Source organism: Watersipora subatra, chromosome 3 (assembly GCF_963576615.1).
Source record: "Watersipora subatra chromosome 3, tzWatSuba1.1, whole genome shotgun sequence".
Classification (NCBI taxonomy): domain Eukaryota; kingdom Metazoa; phylum Bryozoa; class Gymnolaemata; order Cheilostomatida; family Watersiporidae; genus Watersipora; species Watersipora subatra.
Window position 1 is genome coordinate 57,699,652 of NC_088710.1, and position 12,217 is coordinate 57,711,868.

At 37.1% G+C, this 12,217-nt stretch overlaps 2 protein-coding genes across 6 annotated transcripts in view; one reads left to right on the plus strand and one right to left on the minus strand.

Annotated features, from left to right (window-relative positions):
• Positions 1–12,217, minus strand: part of LOC137389799 (protein unc-80 homolog) — a 50,908-nt gene that overhangs the window by 26,610 nt on the left and 12,081 nt on the right. For all 5 annotated transcript variants that reach the window (XM_068075902.1, XM_068075901.1, XM_068075905.1 and 2 more), the window contains exons 10-16: positions 6,566–6,750; positions 5,552–5,681; positions 5,196–5,252; positions 4,597–4,704; positions 3,780–3,887; positions 1,481–1,734; positions 398–599 (exon numbers count right to left, since the gene is read on the minus strand). In XM_068075902.1, the coding sequence (XP_067932003.1) occupies positions 398–599; positions 1,481–1,734; positions 3,780–3,887; positions 4,597–4,704; positions 5,196–5,252; positions 5,552–5,681; positions 6,566–6,750 (1,044 nt within the window). The remainder of the gene's footprint in view (positions 1–397; positions 600–1,480; positions 1,735–3,779; positions 3,888–4,596; positions 4,705–5,195; positions 5,253–5,551; positions 5,682–6,565; positions 6,751–12,217) is intronic.
• Positions 7,135–12,186, plus strand: LOC137391576 (uncharacterized). Its single transcript, XM_068078089.1, has 2 exons — positions 7,135–7,259; positions 11,268–12,186. Exons 1-2 carry the CDS (start codon positions 7,236–7,238, stop codon positions 12,117–12,119), a joined length of 876 nt encoding a protein of 291 aa, XP_067934190.1. The 5' UTR covers positions 7,135–7,235; the 3' UTR covers positions 12,120–12,186.

Sequence of the window (12,217 nt, forward strand, 5' to 3'; positions counted from 1 at the left end):
ACTCAACACGTACCTCATGAGACTCTGTATATAATGTATATACCATAGCCTCAACACATACCTCATGAGACTCTGTATATAATGTATATACCATAGACTCAACACGTACCTCATGAGACTCTGTATATAATGTATATACCATAACCTCAACACGTACCTCATGAGACTTTGTATATAATGTATATACCATAGCCTCAACACATACCTCATGAGACTTTGTATATAATGTATATACCATAACCTCAACACGTACCTCATGAGACTTTGTATATAATGTATATACCATAGCCTCAACACATACCTCATGAGACTCTGTATATAATGTATATACCATAGACTCAACACGTACCTCATGAGACTCTGTATATAATGTATCTACCATAACCTCAACACGTACCTCATGAGACTTTGAGTCAAGATAGTATGAAGGTGTTATCTTTAAACGCTCAATATGCTTTTTTTCAAGTTCAAGCCGGACGAGGCAGGTGGAGAAGAACTCAGAGACGATACTGAGTAATGCATCTCTTGGTCTACGAAATTCTTTACTTCGATTTCTTGTTTCCAGTTCCTGTTCATGATCATACCTTCCTTCCTCAACCCTGTTAGTAAGAAGCAAATGTTAGGATGTTAAGCAAACCGGAGATTTAAATCCTATTTAATTAAATACTCTCCTAATAACGCTCAAATGTAGAGCATGAAACCGGAGTGAACAATATAAACTAGCCTTGCAGGCCTATTAAAGGTAAACTAGAGAACACGCAACGGCATGCCAACTAATTCTACTCGCCATGAATACTTTTCTTTCAGATAATGTTCTTTTTTAACCATTTCTATTCTGGAGTTTAAAGTTTTTCCTAATATAAACAAATCTAGTGTATTACAGATAAACTCTTATCTAACATTCAAGAAACCTTGGCAAATACATATATGCACAGCCTTGCTAAATAGGTATACGTCTATATTAACATCTTTATTGAGGTTTTATATATTTATATATATTGTTATAAATCACCTAGTCTAATATAAATAAAACCTAGATTAAACTAAAGATAACTATAGATAAAACATTACTCAACTATACATGTAGATAGAGCTGTCCTTGAATATAGCTAAAAATTTTCAAAAATATGAAAAAAATCTAGCTCAAATATAAATATGAGCTGGTATAACATGAGCAAAACAGATCTACTAACTCCCCACTATGATTACAGTAACGTGATTGCTTGCAATTTATAACAAAAATGACAAAGAATGGTAGGATAGCTAAATAGAAAATGGAGAAGATATTAATGATAGCTAAAAAATTACATGCACACTTTAGAGACCACATACAGCCCACAATGCCGACCACACCAGAGCAGACAACTCCAAATAGTAATAGAGTTATTGATGTGTACAGGGGAGTGGTGAGAGGAAAAGAAGTTGACAAAAGAGATAATAGAAAGAGGACAACTCCCAGTTAGAACACGCAGAGGCTAACCTGGCACTAAACACTGAGTCCTCAGCATCCTTCTTGTGACCTGAGAGACTTGTAACAGCTTCCAAACTGCGGTGTGCTGCCATTGGCTTCATCAAAGCTTCTGAGCCAATGATGAGAGCTCTAATAGACTGAGACAGCTTGAAATAGAGGCTAACTTCATCTGTTGCTGTCTGAACAGCATCATGAAATGGATTTTGCTGAGCCTGCGTCAGCAAGGACTGCATGTACCACGGCATTATGGCCTCCAGCACCACCTTCAATTACAGAGAATGCTAACCCTTACCCAGTGTTCAAAGCACTCTAATAACCTGTTCCTGCATTGTATACACAATAGTTTGGGTATAAGCATATTTGAAACCAATCACACATGCAGTTGATGACCCTCACTATTGACTGCAGTTTAATCCAAAGAGCAAAGTAAAATATGGTAAGAGAACATCCTTAAGCAATATCTATCACGTCCAGCAACATACAGAATTTTTTTATAGCTCTTATCATATATACCCGGCCAGTTCTGATACATTACATAAATGTTGAGTATGTCTTCAAGGAGTTGACTATAGCTATTTATTTCAAGGAGTTGACTGTAGCTATTTATTTCAAGAAGTTGACTGTAGCTATTTACTTCAAGAAATTGACTAGCTATTTACTTTAAGGTATTGAGTGTAGCTATTTATTTCAAGGAGTTGACTGTAGCTATTTACTTCAAGGAGTTGACTAGCTATTTACTTCAAAGAGTTGACTGTAGCTATTTACTTCAAGGAGTAGGCCGTAGCTATTTACTTCAAGGAGTTGACTGTAGCTATTTAATCGTGTTTAACGTTCCTTTTCAGAAATACCATGCAATTGGCACCTGGCTGGATCTGGATAGTCCCTATTCTAGTAGAAGCCAAGTTTATGTAAGCCTTCACATTACAGGATTATGTACTTTGCGAGCATAGACCTATTAACTATACTTAGTATAGTTAACAGGTCTATGTTTGCCAGTTAATAGGACTTTTCATAGTACAGTGACATCTTTGTGTTTGTTTGGCAAGAGTGCGTTGCAGAAGTTGCCTTTGTACCACAGCTTGCACCAAATTCAGCCCACGTATACAGTTGTAAATACTTAAGTTGCGATGTTGATGTTGATTCATATTTCACCAGCATTAAGCCCGGCATACCCCAGGATCTTTTTCCTTTTCAATCAGAGAGCCTGCAGCAACAGCCCGCAGCAACAGTGTAGATTTTTAATGCAAATTGCTACACAGCTTCCATGACAAAAATCCATAAAAGCATTCATTTAAGGCACTTGTCTTTAAGACATGCCAAGGCACAATCATGAGTTTTTAATCAGATTAAAAAACTAGTTTTAAGGAACAATGATAATGATAGTTGTTGATAGTTTTGAAACCAAATGGTTTTAGCGACTTGTTGGAAGGCGCGAACATATGCTTGTGAAGTTTGGACAAAATCAGCCAAGAAATGTGGAAATACATAACATGTACATTGGCTAACACACGACACACACGCATGCACACACGCATGTACACTCCTACACACATGCATACACGCACGCACACACACGCACTTACGCATGCACACATATGCATGCACGCACAGACATGCACACACACATGAGCGCGCACACACACATGCATGTACACACACGTGCATGCACACACACGCATGCACGCACAAACACACGTGCATGCACACATTTGTGCGTGCATGCACACACACAGACAAACACGCGTGCATGTACACATGTGCATGTACACACATGTGCATGCGTGCGCACACACACGCACACACACATGTGCGTGCATGCACAAGCGCATGCACGCACAAACACACATGCATGCACACACATGTGCGTGCATGCACATGCACACCCACACATGTGCACACACAATGACAAAGTGAGGTTTATTAGTAGAGATAATCTCACTTCTCAGTTCAGAATGAGAAAGCTAGTCACTCTTAGTAGAGGTTACCCTCTACCTTATCGGCATGTTCCACATCTGTTTGGTTGTCCACACACAAACCTTATTGTACTCAGCTGTGATGAGCTTTAACAGTGCAATAGAAAACCTACTGATATATTAGCATCACTGCGTTACTTGACAAAAACTGCTGACCTCACCTGAAATCCTCACGAGCAGATGCAAAACTACGGGTAACTTGCTGCCAGCTGACAGAATTGAGGCGAAAACAAAGTCAATCGTAGAAGAATGCTATTCATAATCAGGACCTGCCACGACTTTTACCGACAAGCGGAAAGAGGTGAGTGCATTGGTTAGAAGTTGCAACAGCTTACAAGCATCTGCGTAGATCTGTGTGACTCCGTCTGATAGGCCACGACTGTTATGATTGTGTTGATAGCGTCCAGCACCTTGTATTCCTCATTCTCATCGTAACAAAAGTCCTACAGCAAACCAAGGAATTTCCATGACATAATGTACACAAATAACATTAAACATGCTAGAATGTAGTATGTACTTGCTGTTTGAAATGCTAGTAAGGGATGACGATGAAGCTTCCTGAGGAATAAAAACCAACACCTCCGGGACACACGCAACTACAGTGTCTATCAGTAAGTGAGTCATCAAGTTGGGTATGTGGAAAAGAACGCCGATACATGATGCAACAAACAAATTCATCTCATTATATGACAGATGTGGTACCGCTGATGCCAAGTCTGCTGCAGATCCAGGAGGTAAAAATGGTGATCAAGATAGGCAATCCAGTGTACCTTAATGTGCACTGCGTGAAATTTAAACTAGCTTAGCTTACATATTGTTTGTGATTTTTACATTTGAAGCTCGCATTAAACAAAACTGCGATTCGTCTAAAAACTTCTATCGACATATTTAATTAAAAATTATTGTACGCGTAAATATGTACACGTCAGTTCAAACGTTTGCCTAAAATGTACATCCCATATTGAAAAATATGTATGCTAAGGCAATCATAAATAGATGTATGATCGCAGTTTTAATACGATCCATGACACACCCAAATGGTTCTGCTAGCCAGTAGCACAAATACAAAACTAAACACATTGTTTGTTTCAGTAGAAAATGCTTGCGCGCAGTGGTAACCACAACAACAAGGTTTCAAGGTCTAACACATACCAAAGTCCTTATAGGCTCATTCCCCCAGACCAGATGTAAAATGCCGAGCACATCCTCCTCCTGCTTCTCTAGACTGTGCAACAAGTTGAACAGCTGCTTTGACAGCGCCTGCAGGAGAGAGGTTAGAACACAAGCCAGTGCACCAGCAATAGAAACCAATAAGACAAAGTGCAGACATCATTTGTGACAGCAGTTAGAACTTACAGCAAACCAGAACATATAGTTTATTACCCAAAAAAAATTACTCAATAGTATAGTTTCTTTCATCAGACAAGGTTATCTTGAAATTGCATTTTCTCAAATGTTTACCTCCAGTTTTGGTAAAACTGAAAAAAAACTGGTCAACTGATGACGGCAGTTTTCATCTTACTGATGAAGGCAGTTTTTATCTTAAAAATGTATCACAAAAATATTAAAAACGTGATACAATGATGACTTCTCCAGGCTGGAGTTAAGGTTTAACCCAATTATATAATTGCCCTCCTTGGTATGTCCTTTGTGTGATTAGATATTGAAATACTGATGACTACTAATTTCAATTGTCGAGTGTGCAACCTTTCCTGAACTAAACAAATAGGAAAAAAAGACTTAAGACACACCTGCTTGTCTTCTTTTGTCTCTGCAAAGGATATAAACGGCTCATAGCTTCCCAGAAACTGAAAAAGGATTGTACACATCCTAGACTTGCCAAAAATAATCTATTACAAAGTACAGCCAACAGAAAGGTTATATTTTGAAAACATATCACTTAACCTTTACGTAAATCGTAGCAAAAATGCATGCACATGCGAAACCTGTAGCAGCCTATGTGTGATGTACAGCATACATGTAGCAAAATTTGTGCGATGTGTGGCGAACACGCGCGCAAACACACACGCACACAAACGCGCACATGCACACACACACACACACACACACACGCACGCACACACACACACGCACACATGTGTGATACCTGTAGCAAGTAGGGTCGTCGATGCAGCTTGAAGAATTGAGCATGCAGGAATATGAGCGCAGATCTGACGGTGGGGTAGTTTAGGTGAGTGTTGAACACTTTTATCATAGTTGGCATTATCAGCAGGAACCTAAAAGTGTCATTGCCTTTGTTTATGTTAGCCCAGCTGAGAACTACTAACATCATGTGTTAATGTTAACCCAACTTAGAACTACTAACATCATGTGTTAATGTTAACCCAACTGAGAACTACTAACATCATTTTTAATGTTAGCCCGGCTGAAAACTACTAACATCATGTGTTAATGTTAACCCAACTGAAAACTACTAACATCATGTGTTAATGTTAACCCAACTGAGAACTACTAACATCATGTGTTAATGTTAACCCAACTGAGAACTACTAACATCATGTGTTAATGTTAACCCAACTGAGAACTACTAACATCATTTTTAATGTTAGCCCGGCTGAAAACTACTAACATCATGTCTTAATGTTAACCCAACTGAGAACTACTAACATCATGTGTTAATGTTAACCCAACTGAGAACTACTAACATCATTTTTAATGTTAGCCCGGCTGAAAACTACTAACATCATGTGTTAATGTTAACCCAACTGAGAACTACTAACATCATGTGTTTAGAACACATAACTAAATCTGGGATAAACATTAATCTAGTTGAGCTTCAAGTGAAATAGTGGATTCTTTTTCTATATCTATAGCCATTAAATTATTAAACAGTGAGACATTTTAGGTATAGGTTGTTGTATATAGGATTTGTGAGGCTCAGGCTATATTGGCATATGAGCTCAAAGCTGTTGCAGGTGATCGCATCATTTACAGTAGGTAGATAAAGCTAGTGGATTAGGTATTATTAAGCAGTATTGGGTAGTATATATGGAAGAGGAATAAAAAAAGGGCTATTCTCATAGGTAAGCATAAATCTGAAATGACAACTCCTAAACATCAGGCGACTTGTCTAATTAAGTTCGCTCAAGGCAGAACCTACCCTTCTGTGGAAAAGACTTGCTTAAAATGGTTGGCAAGATTAAGGTAGATAGCCATGCACATCCTCAGCATCCCGTGGTCAGCGCAGTTGAGTATGAGACAGCCATTGATTACATTGAGGAAGAGCTTGAGCTCATTTGTCCATCCAAATGTGCCAGGCATCGACTTGAAGAGGGTGTTCAAAAACTGAAATAAGTGGGTAACAATAAAATGGACTTATTTATTGCAGTGAAATGTCTGCCAATCTAGACAAGGCTGCGATGTCCCTAGACAGGTGAACTATCATGCTCTTGGTAGACAACCCTGCTTTACAGGGAAATATATAAAATACTCGTAAACTAGTTGTACTCAATGTGGAGGCTAAGGCATTCACTGGAGTGTTATCTCCCCTGCTCTATTCCGCCTAGTTGACCTCTCTTATCAATGAATTATGCTCGTGCAGCGCTGTTAAACAAATAAGGTGAATAGTAACCATGAGTCAAGGTCATGCAGCATTAGCTGCATGAAGGAGCATGCGGAGCAAATCACTAAGCAGTGACTAGTGCTGTGCGCTGACCCATATCCTCCAGTTGCAGGTCTGTGACTCCACATAGCCATAGACCAGTCCAGTCGTAGCTACAATACTCCCTCACTCTTCCGCGAGATAACGATTGTCTCAAGGAGAGAGAGAGATGTCGTGTGCTAGGATAGACCAGGTAAGTTACTTATGCACTGTGAACTAAAGTTAAGAATTTGAAGTTATGGCTTGTCGTTAGACAGTTTGTAACAACTGTCAGATAGTTTGTAACAACTGTCAGATAGTTTGTAACAACTGTCTGATAGTTTGTAACAACTGTCAGATAGTTTGTAACAACTGTCAGATAGTTTGTAACAACTGTCTGATAGTTTGTAACAACTGTCTGATAGTTTGTAACAACTGTCAGATAGTTTGTAACAACTGTCAGATAGTTTGTAACAACTGTCAGATAGTTTGTAACAACTGTCAGATAGTTTGTAACAACTGTCAGATAGTTTGTAACAACTGTCAGATAGTTTGTAACAACTGTCAGATAGTTTGTAACAACTGTCAGATAGTTTGTAACAACTGTCAGATAGTTTGTAACAACTGTCAGATAGTTTGTAACAACTGTCAGATAGTTTGTAACAACTGTCAGATAGTTTGTAAACAACTGATAGTTTGTAAACAACTGTCTGATAGTTTGTAAACAACTTTTAAAGAATGAACGCACACGCAATTCAAAATCATGAAGTCAATGGAGAGCTTTCTTACACTACTGCTAGTACTGTAATTCAGGAGTTTGGGTTAATCTAATGTATGCAAAGATTTGAGGTTCCCATGCTTATGCAATTGAATATCATGGTGCAGTACTCAAATGTTGATAATTGCAAACTAAAAGCTAAAACAACTCAGTATTTCAAACACAATATTGATCGAGTGAAAGCCTGTACTTTATTTTTATGTTACTAAAGCAGGTAAATTAGAATGAAGCTAATCCTGCATGATTGTCGAGTATCATAGAAGGAGAGCTGAATATTGACTGCAGACGCGACTGATGATATTTGGTGAAAGCACCCACAGATGTGCACAAGTAACATGCACATCTCTATGATAATTAATGACTGCCCACAGCAGTAACTTAGATGATACTAATGGCTGAGAATCAGTTAAACGGAGAGACAAATCCTTTATATAACAATGTTGTTTAATTGCTTTGGTTGCTATAGAGTCTAGCCTATTTGCATAAAATGTAATTATGCAGCAAATCGTAAACTAGCCATTTCGGAAAGTTGATCACACACCTGCGTTATCAGTTACAAAGGGCGGTGGATGATTGCACCGTTAATCTAAGAAGAGAGATTAGCTGCGCACTCGTGAGCCGAGAGTCTTAACTGAAAATATGCTATATTTAAATTGAAACAAAGACTAAACATGGAGATCTATTGTGGAGTATTAACATATTTAAATAACCTGTTATTCTATGTTTTTGAGCATTCAGGTTTAGGGTGACTGCGCATGAATGTTTGGTGCTCAAAACCTTTGATTCCACAGTAACTTGAGAAGGCACAGGCTAAATAATACTGTCTAGATCCAATGTGATTGAGCGCTACTCAAGTATCCAACTTATATTTATCTGGCTGCTATCATCTCATTTATAAAACCACACAACGTACTTCAATTAAAAATATTAGAACCTCTTATCATATTACATCTTGCAGCGACTTTGTGGCAACATATCGTCGACACAACATTGATCAATTGAATTTAAAGCATATGACAGGCTGTATGACAGAAGCTGTAGTCACAAGGTTTCTATTTGATGCTTACACAGCCTACGAGTCTCAGTAAAAGACATAAAACGTGCTATTACAAGATTCAATAAACACTATACATTTTATAGGATAAAATGTTTTCATAATAGATCTTTGATTACTGATACGTATACAGATACCTTTGATTACAGATAGATGCATACATATATCTTTGATTACATATAGGTGCATACAGATACCTTGATTACAGATAGGTGCATACAGATTTTTTTGATTAAAGATAGATGCATACAAATATCTTTGATTACAGATAAATGCATACAGATATCTTGATTACAGATACCTTGATTACAGATAGGTGCATACAATTTTTTTTATTCCAGATAGGTGCATACAGATATCTTTGATTACAGATAGGTGCATACAGATATCTTTGATTACAAATAGGTGCATACAGATACCTTTGATTGCAAATAGATCCATACATATATCTTTGATTACAGTCAAGTACATACAGATATATTTTGAATACAGATCTGTGCATACAGATAACTTTAATTGCAGATAGATGCATACAGGTACTTTTGATTACAAATAGGCGCATACAGATACCTTTGATTACAGATAGATGCATACATATATCTTTTGAATACAGATATCTTTTGAATACAGATAGGTGCATACAAATACCTTTGATTACAGATAGATGCATACAGATATCTTTGATTACAGATAGGTGCATACAGATACTTTTGATTACAAATAGGTGCATACATACCTTTGACTACAAATGAATACATACAGATATCTTTGATTACAAATAGGTGCATACAGATACCTTTGATTATAAATAGGTGCATACAGATATCTTTTGAATACAGATTAGTAAATGTAAGAATTTTCTGCACCATCTCAGTTTTTATGCAAAACAATTGCTTCTGCTAGGTATAATATAACTAGATATAACAATCATTTGGTGTAATGTTACTAGATATAATGTAACTAGAGATAACATAACTAGAAATTTCCCTGTCATACAGCCCACGACCAAAGTGATATTGAAAAAAAAGAAAGTGTACTGATGGTTGAGAAATGCAATATTAGCAGTCAAATGGCACTGCAGTGCAATAGGATAACTGCAATAGTAGCTATAATGTACTGGGTGTTATTGTGCACAACAAACAGCAATAATGAAAGGAAAAGATTATATGTTTATATCTCTCCCCCGCAATAGGAGAAATACAATATTAGAAGTAAAATGCACTGATATCATCAGAATAACCAATATTATTAATATAGTAATACGGTAATAATAGAAAACCAATGCACAATTTTGTTTACATTTCAAAACATCATAGCTAACAATATCAAAAAGTTGTGATATTTATAGATTTAAAAGAAATCTATTTAACAAAACTATTTAGAAAAAATAATAACAGTAACATATTGCCCAACATCGGTCGCTATATACTTCGATCTTGTAAATTCGAATGCTTATTCTTATAATTAAATCTTATAAAATTGAATAATTACTCTTATAATTAAATATTGTAATAATCTCATAAGAATCGTTAGAATTAATATCATCGTCGTTTCCTTTACTTTCACTGCTTTGGACATCAGTTGGAATACCAAAGTACTCATAAGTGTCCAAAATGTCAGTTACTTTGAAATCAGCAAAAAAAGAAACGATTACTTTTCAGTACTTTTACGTTAATTACAGAAACCATCGGCAATTGGACAATGTTATAGACTGGTGAAATGTGCACGTTTTTTTCGTGAAATGCCCACGACTTAATGGTTCTATTCTCTGTCGCTCGGCGTTTCGTTTGCCGGTCTTAATATTGATAAAAATAAGGCTTGGCAAGTTTTAATAACAATTTTAGGCCGAATTAATCTGTCTATTTATGTATAATCTGATCAGATGGGAAAGGTTTAGGAAATTTTCTACAAATAATAAAGACTTAATAAATAGGTTTATATGTGTTTTGTATCGTTATTATACTTAAACGACTCCATTGAAAAATGGTTAAATTTGTTGATGAGATTTCGGTACAAGGGTTTGCGACGGCCGTTGAAGAATAATTTTCGTGAGTTGTGTGCACATATGCATTTATCATAAATCTCCCAAACGATCGCTTCACTCGTGTTTGGTCGTGGGACTATGTAGATATAACGTACCTAGATATAACGCAACTAGATATAACATAACGAGATATAACATAACTAGATAGAGCCCAAGTAGATATAACATAACTAGATATAGCATAAGTAGATATAACGTAACTAGATATAGCATAAGTAGATATAACGTAACTAGATATAGCACAAGTAGATGTAACATAACTAGATATAGCGTAAGTAGGTATAAACACTGAAGAGATGAAAACATCGAAACTAATGTTCTTACACCTTTCTACACTGTTTTGCAGGTTCTGACTATTAAAGTGCCTGAACCACACAGCTTTTTCATAGCCATGTGCTGCCGTTGTGACGGCTGTTACATGGTAATCAACGGAGGAACAAACAAGATTCTAGTCTACAGTGAAGCTGGTGCCCTCCTTCAATCCAACTTTGGCAACAGTTTGTTCAGCAAGCGCATTACCACTCCATCCCTCATCGCTGAACTGAATGACAAAACTCTCGCAGTCTTTGATAAATCAACTAATCAGGTGAAAAAGATGAGCAAAAATGAAGAACTATTGAAGACGTTTGAGATAGGAATGCCGACGCACTCACTCAATGTAAATCACTACGGTCACATGATCATGGCTCACACGGGTAGTGGTAACAAACGCATCGTCAGCATCCGAGATGCGGCGACAGGATTTGTGCTACACTTTTTAGAAATTCCAACCCATCCATACTCTAACCCAGATGGACCCTTCTATAGTATATACCAGCTGCCAAGCAACATTCTAACTCTTGACCAATCCAGTTGCACGATAGCGCAACACCTGCTCGATGGTACAGTGCAGTACAATGTGAGCAAGCAAGGATTTCTCCAAGGAAACCTACACAATCCGTCATCGATATGCGCCGACATAAAAGGAAACGTAATAGTCGCGGATACGAGAAATGATAGAGTTGTACGATTCATGGGCGACAACATGAAGTACTCTGAAACACTAATTAGTGATGTATACCGTCCACTGTATGTTTCCATTGATAAACATGATCACCTACTAATACTCACTTCTAAGCATATACTTATTTATGACTATGATATACGAGCTCCGCTCTTGTTTGGGAATGTACCTGCTCTCATTGATGGACTTCTATGAAGTCTATCACCACTTGATTCTCTGTGGGTCAAAGTTGTTTTATCATAATATAACCGTTAGTCAAACATTCTAAAACTAGAAACTCTCTATGGGTACAA

What these genes read in the sequence shown, in the direction of transcription:
- LOC137391576 (XM_068078089.1), top strand. Translation starts at nt 7,236, where the DNA reads ATGTCGTGTGCTAGGATAGACCAG. An exon ending in CGTGTGCTAGGATAGACCAG is followed by an intron (nt 7,260 to 11,267) that starts GTAAGTTACTTA and finishes ACTGTTTTGCAG; the next exon opens with GTTCTGACTATTAAAGTGCC.